Raw genomic sequence first — 8,317 nt, forward strand, 5'->3', positions numbered from 1 at the left:
AACAGACAGACAACTCAAACGATCATATATTGATGTATATATTATATAACAAGACGGAGGACTTTATCATGCGTTCCTATTAAGACTCTTATACTTTTGTAAAAGCACTGGTATTTCAACTACTTAACCTTGGAACAAACCAGACTCTTATTATTATTAGTATTATTATTATTATATTTTTATATTGTGTATAGGGGAATTTACAAAAGCTTGAGCATTCTAAGGCGGTCTGCATGTTCTGGATCGAGTTTTGGAGGGGTGTAACGTCCATGAAGATCCTCCACTACGTACTCCTATATCAGAAAAAGAAAAAGGAGGATTCAAACAAACAAAAAATATGAATTGGATTTTAGAATTATCTACTCTTTTCTTTGAAAGTGGCCATTAACGATAATGAAATACACCAATGCCATGATTACACAGTTTTTTTCGAAAAAGGTCCCCCCTACTTTAATAATTTGAAAAAACATAATCTAATAAAAAAAAATTGATGTATATAGGACATAACAAAGGTGTGGTTGAGTAAATGTTTAATAATTAATATTTATATAAAAACGTTGTGTATTTAAATGCTATTATTGTAAATAACAAAAATGTTAAACTCACTTATGTGAATAGTAGCATTACTTTTGATGAGGCATTTAAGAAGATAAGGTAGTAGGTAGTATGTAGGTAGGTTGTACCTGGGTAAGTTCTTTTTTGGTGAGGATGTGGTAGTGCCTTTGCCAGATCCTTTGTATAACCATGGTGGCAGCAAGAAAGCCATAGGCAATTCCAAGTATGATGAATATAACAATGAAAACGATAACCAAAGCTAAACACGCTTCCATTGATGCAGGAAAACAGTCCAAAATTCCCCACCCAAAACAACAGTTTTGACACCCAGCCATTCGCGGATCATTGTTCAGAGATGTACAATGAACTATCACCCCAATAAACCCAACCACCACAAAAAAACCAATCACCCCTGTTCATATTATATATAATAATAATACTTTAATGGCTAAATCGATAAATGAGAGAAATAGCAACGTACTTTCATTAGTTTTTAATTAAAGCATTTGTCTTAGATTTTATTCTATATTTGATAGATTCTCACCTTCAAGATTCGCATATTTACATAACACGTACCTACACAATAGTAGAATGGTAGAGGATGAGTTGATAAAATACGATCCCAGCTGTCGCTAAAAGAAGTTCTGAAAGATCCATCTTTGTCCACAACGTATGCAACACCTCCAATCAGTCCAATCACCTTCATCAGTGAATTGTAATGTTGTATGATTACTTGAACAAATACTATAAATTAAATTTGGAAGAAAAAGAAAGAGAAAAAAAATGAAGATTTTCTCACAGTTTGAACAGCTAAAAAGACAAGGAAGACATCCCTAGCAACAAATAGCCTGAACTTAATTTTTCGCCATGAGTTGTCTTTCAACTCAACAACTTGAAGATGAAACTGAGCTTTGCAAGTCATGCAATGAGAAAAGGCAAATCCTTCCTGTTTATAAATAACACATTTTTTTAAAAAAAAATGTAAAATCATTTTTGATAAATTTAGGGTGATAATTAGTAATTGTCATTCGTCACCTTGACAGATCGCCAGTGGTCAAGGCATGCACGATGAACAAACTGCTGTGTGCCTTTGCACATGCATGGAGATATCAGATCATCATCTACAAAAAGAAAGATAGAATTAATGAGGAATTGTTACTAAATATAGAAATTAATAGCACCAAAGGTTAGAAATTGAGACTATATAATCCTGATACACCACTAGTCATCAAACAAATTGAATAACTTTCTTACAGTGTTGTGTCTCTTTCTTACAATTTGGGGATTGGAGAGAAGAGACATTAACAAATAACAAAAGAGGGACAAGGGGGACTCAAATTCTCTTTATTACACTAGATAGTTTAATAACTTGTCTTATGATAAAAGCATTATAAAACTTGATCGATAACAATTTGGGATCGACAATTATAGTAAGAATCATTTGAAAGAGAAGCCAAAATTAGGAAAATGAATCCCTTTGTAGAGCAATTTAGAGACATGATATATGCAGGAAGCAAATCTAGACTGATTTTGATAAGTAATTTTAAGTACATCAGTAAGATATAGGAGTAAAAACTTTAACACAAATGCACATTTGATCACAGAAGCACTTTAAGCATTTTCTGATTTCCATCCTCGTCTTTAGAGAATATATGTAAAATGTTCAACATCAACATCACACCGATTGTGAAGTAACGACTGCAAACTCGTTTCAGAAGATCATGAGTAATTTTATGCGAATTGAATCAGTGAAGGAATAGAAAACTCTAGAACTGAATTATGCTCTTCATGAACTTATCGATTTCACTATTAATGAAAAAAAACATAACATTCACCTTCCTCGCCGTCGCATTCAAGGCAAATACGGCAAGTGGTTATCGATCCAGCTTCAACATCTTCACACGTAATCTCAGTAGAATCCAAACCCGCCGCCGCTGCCAACGACGATGAACCAGAAGCAGCATTTTGGTGATTCTGAAGTAGAGGATCCGTATCGCTAGGGTTTACGAAACCGCTTGCTTCCAGCTCAATTTCTCCGGCCATTTTCGCAGATTTTAACCTAATTAATCGACGGAAGCACAAAAAGTTCTCCGATTGTTAAACTAACGATCAAAATCACATAAGAATATGAGATAATGAGAATGGAAAGTGAAGTACCAAGCTTATACTGAAGTAGTGATCATGAAACAGTGGTATGAACAGTTCAAAGTGATTTACCTAAGACTTGCATAAATGTGTATTGGGTGGGGAATTGAAGAAGATGGTGATAGAAAATGTTGAACAGCCCCGTCAGCTCATGGAACCGACTGCTGTTACGTGGGTTGTGGGCACTCATCTGTTATCTATTTATATCCGCTTTTCCCCCAAATACATACTATTTTCGTCTAGAAATAAATATATATTGTTAAAAGTATATTCTTTTTTTATTTACAACTATTTCTTTTTCTCAAACTTATCTCTTGATTGATTCATCCATCCTTTTTGTTTATGTTTTGTTAATTTAGTGATAATTTAAAATTTTAGGTATAATGCAAAGTTATATTTTTAATAAATATAACATTTCTTATAAACGATTTGATTATATATATATATATATATATATATATATATATATATATATATATATATATGTGTGTGAGAATGTACCTTAGGCAAAGTATACATATTACTTTGTTTTTTTTTTAAAAGCTACATACTCATATTAAAATTTTAATAAAACGCTAGACATCCTATAAACATTTTTATTAAGAGTCAACTTATAATAAATTATTTATAATTGCGTGTTGCTAAATTGTCACCCCTTAGACAACCTATAAACATTTTTATTAAAAGTCAACATATAATAAATTATTTATAACTTAATTTTTCGGAAAACAATGTAAATTCAACCAATAAAAATATCTTAAAAATCAAATAGAATGTCTATATGAAAAAATGGAGTGTCTTTTTAGGTAAGACAGAGACCAAACGCGTAACAAAAACAAACAATAGGACCTCCCGAGTTAAAAAAATAAGTTAAAGACCAAATAAAAAAATTACCCTAAACCGTAAGGACCATTCGTGTAATTTATTCTATCATGATCTATAAAACTATCATATTTATTACAATTTCTCTATTTATAGTAAACATGTTTTTTTGTTAGTGAAGGAAGGCCGAAATATTTCCCCACGGGAAATGAATTTTCTAAATATAGATAAATCTTTTACCTAGATTCATTTTTTATATATTTATGAACATTCATCCAAAAAAGTTAGTGGTTAGTTGTAGAACTTTTAATTTGAGTTGAAGTTAATATTGACAAATTTTCAAAATGGTCTTTGTGTTTTTTAAAAAGTGGTAAGTTGTTGATACATGGTTTCAAAAAGTCGGAGTTTTGATATCTTCTAACATTTTGGGAGTAAATTTGGGTTAAGCTTCCATATTTTGAACACTTTTATGCATTTAGAATATTAGAATCCGTACTTTTTATATGACATTCTCAATTTTCTCAGCCAGAAAATACCGTTTTATTTATGTTTATTTTTAAAATAGGGTTTATTTATAAATGTGGAATTTGTCTCATAAAAAATATTTTCAAAAAAATGTTTTCGTTGATTATTATAAACTTTGGGATGTCATAACTGATACAAGAAACATAAACATAAACATAATTATTACAGACCTTACAATAACTCATTGCACTAATGACCTATACTCTTTGAATCTCTCATGGATTGTGTCTTTGTATCATTATCTGTCTTACAAGGAAATTGAGTGGGTCAGACTTGAGAGTCTGGTGAGCACATAGGGTTTCAAGCCCACAATATTTTATTATATTGTTTTATGTATATATAACACACCAAACAGATTAATCCCGATTACTCATCCCCGTTATTTTCACTCTTTGATCATAAATGATAATCTCAATGAACCTATCCTAAAGGATCTCTGTAACAACGAGTATACAATATTGCATCAGGGATTCCTTGGCAATACATGTCAGTAAAGCAACAATGAGGGGGATAGAGAACTCAAATGACACACAATCCATACTCTCAGATAGTATGATTCATTAACACCTACAAATTATGAGTATGCTAGTGTTCCACTAAACTGTCTAGAAGAGTCTGTGATTGTCATCAATACTCTGCTAGATGAATGCTCTTAGTTAGGCATGGTCTCTCACCATTATCTCTTGTATGGTATCTCACCATTATTCTATCTCTAGCATGGTCTCTCACCATTATTTTCTCTAGTATGGTCTCTCACTACTCTTCTATCTCTGGCACGGTCTCTCACCATTATACTATCTCTTTTATCTATCTACCCTTTTTTACCCGATACAAAATAAGTATAATAAATACATATATAACTTACTACGAGTAATAATCATTATCTCATTTAGCACAATTATCAGGAATGCATATAATAAACACATAAGTCATCTAAGTAAATTGAATACTTGATATCTATATGTAAGCTGAAAGTAACTATGCACTCACATGATAAAAGTTGATGCCTCAGACTTAGGGCAGAACTTCACCTTGGTACCTTAGCTTTTCCTTTGACGTGACCTAGTATGACGATTACTAAGTCTTAGTTTAACACTCCTGATGACTAATGATAGTATAGATTCCTCACTAATCCTAATGTCTATATCAAGATTTATCAAGTAAGGAACAACCAGGTAGGATCATATCGGAAATAAGGTCCGTTTGGTATACATGATATATTGTTTGGAAATTCCACTTTAAACACCTCATTAAATTCAGCCTAGACATCATCCCCGTAAGTAGATCAATTAGTATAAGGTGACATCCCCTAATTTCTCGGCCAGAAAAGACCGATTTAATTTATGCTTTTTAAAATAAAATCAGAGAAATCTTTTCAAAAGATATTGCGGAATAGGTCCCCAATATAAAACATGATAATGTTTATCAAAACCTTTCTTTAAGAAATATATAATTTCCTTTTATATTAAAACCTCGGGATGTCATGTTCCGATACAGATCAAAAGCATAAACAAGACATTATAAGCATTACAACAATTATTTATAACTACTGGCCTATAATCCATAATTCACTCATCATCATCATCCGACTATGCTCGGGGTCCACTACCTGTAATCATAAAAAGCTGAGTGGGTCAGGCTTGGAAGTCTGGTGAACATATAGGGTTTTCAACCCATAATAAATAATTTATTATGCTTAAACATCAAACAATCAACCCAATTACCCAATCCCCATTGTCTTATTTATTTCTTAAGGATTTACCCTAAGAATCGACTATCACTCATTCCTAAGGATTCATCCTAAGGAATAGGCACGAAGTCCATCGTTGCCCAAGGCTTATACTACAAGCACTAACAACGTCGATCCCCACATACTGATCCTATACAATGATCTTACTAGATCTAGCCTAAAGGATCGATATGAACAACCAACTAACGAAACTACTTCGGAAATCCCCTAGCAGCAAACAAGGATCGATAAAGATATCGAATGAATGAAATACGTTTAACCATGAACCTTTGTTCGTAAAAGAAAGAACCACAAGACAATTAAGTCAGGGGTAGATATCAATGCCTAGGTTGTGGTCTGAATATCGTGGGGCATGTAGCCCCCAGATGCACCCTATCCAGCATCGAACTTTGCCTAGGCTGTGGTCTGAATATCGTGAGGTATATAACCCCCAGACGCACCCTATCCGGCAATGGAAACGCTGACTAATGCCTAGGCTGTGGTCTGAACCCCCAGACTCACCCCTATCCAGCATTGGAAATGGAAACACTGACTAATGCCTAGGCTGTGGTCTGAACCCCCAGACTTACCCCTATCCAGCATTGGAAATGAAAACACTGACTAATGCCTAGGCTGTGGTCTGAACCCCCAGACTCACCCCTATCCAGCATTGGAAATGAAAACACTGACTAATGCCTAGGCTGTGGTCTGAATATCATGAGGTATATAACCTCCAGACGCGTCCTATCCGGCATCGGAAACGCTGACTCATGAAGCTCGTCCGATCACTTCATAGAAGAAACAAAGACTCCAAAGCTCTTCAAAATAAGAGTATAGGGAAAATACTAATAAAGTACTCCCGTATGTTCCCGTACCTCGACACATAATAGTGTCAAAAAGAAGAACTATTGAATTAACACATAGTTCAAAAACACCTAATGAACATATAGTTCGAGAACACCTTATGAACATATAGTTCAAACATACTTACCGATTACAAGTCTGCTAACGTTCCACTGGACTATCTAAAATAGTCTGTGGCCGTTGTCTATACTCTGCTAGATGACTAGATCATCTTAAACATCGGTATCTCTCATCACTTTTATTTCATCACACATCATCTAATTCATCTACCCATGTTTTACCCAACATATTTGTAGATAAAAATACATATACAGTTTAAAACTTGTATAAAACATCAATTCAACAGTCACCTCAAATAAACAATTAATATATTTACACATAGCACGTATTTCAAGGTAAATACTTCATATCTATGTGTAAGGTGAAAGTAACTATACACTCACCTGATTTAATGAAAATCGGGCAGCAATTCGTTTCCTAAAACGATCGTTTCTAATAAAACCGAGAGTTTTATTGAGAAACCGGGCTCTGCGAAGGGTCGGGCTTCGAAACCAAAAAGATAAATTTTCCGGGCTTCTCGGGCACTTCGTGGCGTGTTCCGGGCGTTGGAAATGATCTCGGGGCATCGGGGGATGTCAAAATGCTAAAAATATTGATTTGGGGGTCAAAAATGGCAAAAGTCTAAAATTCCTCGGCAAGGCTCGCAGGCCTTGTATTTATAGGGCGAGGATGCGAGGTCGGCCGATCAGAAGGGCGAGTCAGCGAGGCAGGTGGCAGCAGCAGCGAAGGCCACGCGGCTCATGCGAAGCTCAGACACGCGTTGCTCCGCAGTTGGTCCAGCGCCTCGGATACGAGGAGTCATTGCACACGCGTCGGATGTGCGAGGGCCGAGCCTTCGGTCGAATCAGGAAGCGACGCGCCTCGCCAGCTGGCCTCGGGTGACTCAGCAATTCGGACACATGGCGCGCTACGAGCGAAGGTGACGTGGCATTTCCGGGTGAAGCTCATCCATGCGAAATTTCTCGAATTTTGTGCCAAAATCTTCTAAAATTCATAACTTTCGCATACGAGCTCCGTTTTTGACGTTCTTTATATGCACGCGTAGGTAAAATCACGCTCTACAACTTTCGTTTAGACTTCGTCGGCTAATTTTGACTTTAATTTTTATATTATTATTTTTAACAGACCGGGATAGAAAATCCGTTAAAAATTCATAACTTCTTCATCCGACGTCCGTTTTCGTCAGACTTTTTACCGTTGTGCTAATATTGACGAGACCTTCGATTCTCGTTTAGGTCGTGTCGGCTAAAAATCAATCGATCTAAAATTCAAGTTTTTAGCTGTCTACTGCTAAGCTGAAACTTCGAAAAATCATAACTTCCTCATACGAAGTCAGATTTGGGCATTCTTTTTATACCTACTCTCGGTTTAACGAACACTACAAGTTTCGTTTAGATCACTAAGGCCAAAAAGTAGTTTATCAAAAACTCACTTTTTACGACATTCGGCACCGTGCCGGTTTATCGTGAAACTTCGACAAGTCATAACTTCTTCGTTATAACTCGGATTTCGGCATTCTTTATGTATCCGTAATCCTTGTCACGCCCACTACAAGTTTCTTAATAGATATCGGCTTTATCTAAAATTTAATTTTTGACGCTCATTTTTATTCTTAAT

The 8,317-nt window shown here is 35.0% G+C and overlaps 1 protein-coding gene across 2 annotated transcripts; it reads right to left on the minus strand.

Moving 5' to 3' along the window:
* Positions 1-8: 8 nt before the first annotated feature.
* LOC145128823 (uncharacterized) lies at positions 9-2,895 on the minus strand. 2 transcript variants are annotated; one of them, XM_079063618.1, is made up of 7 exons: positions 2,773-2,895; positions 2,391-2,614; positions 1,591-1,676; positions 1,355-1,501; positions 1,132-1,255; positions 684-967; positions 9-293 (listed from the first exon to the last, which is right to left on the minus strand). In XM_079063618.1, exons 2-7 carry the CDS (start codon positions 2,596-2,598, stop codon positions 201-203), a joined length of 942 nt encoding a protein of 313 aa, XP_078919744.1. In that variant the 5' UTR covers positions 2,599-2,614; positions 2,773-2,895; the 3' UTR covers positions 9-200. The 2 variants fall into 2 exon arrangements, with proteins under 2 accessions (XP_078919744.1, XP_078919743.1); XM_079063617.1 differs by having other exon boundaries at positions 2,713-2,885.
* Between the last annotated feature and the right edge of the window lie 5,422 nt (positions 2,896-8,317).

Source organism: Lactuca virosa, chromosome 8, assembly GCF_052849685.1.
Source record: "Lactuca virosa cultivar CGN04683 chromosome 8, Lactuca_virosa_CGN04683_v6, whole genome shotgun sequence".
NCBI classification, from domain to species: domain Eukaryota; kingdom Viridiplantae; phylum Streptophyta; class Magnoliopsida; order Asterales; family Asteraceae; genus Lactuca; species Lactuca virosa.

Excerpts from the sequence above, each read along its gene's own strand:
- LOC145128823 (XM_079063618.1), bottom strand. The coding sequence starts at position 2,598 with ATGGCCGGAGAAATTGAGCTGGAAGCAAGCGGTTTCGTAAACCCTAGC. Across the intron at positions 1,677-2,390 it reads TGAATGCGACGGCGAGGAAG|ATGATGATCTGATATCTCCA; the intron begins GTGAATGTTATG and ends TTCTTTTTGTAG. Across the intron at positions 1,256-1,354 it reads TCTTTTTAGCTGTTCAAACT|GTGATTGGACTGATTGGAGG; the intron begins GTGAGAAAATCT and ends TCACTGATGAAG.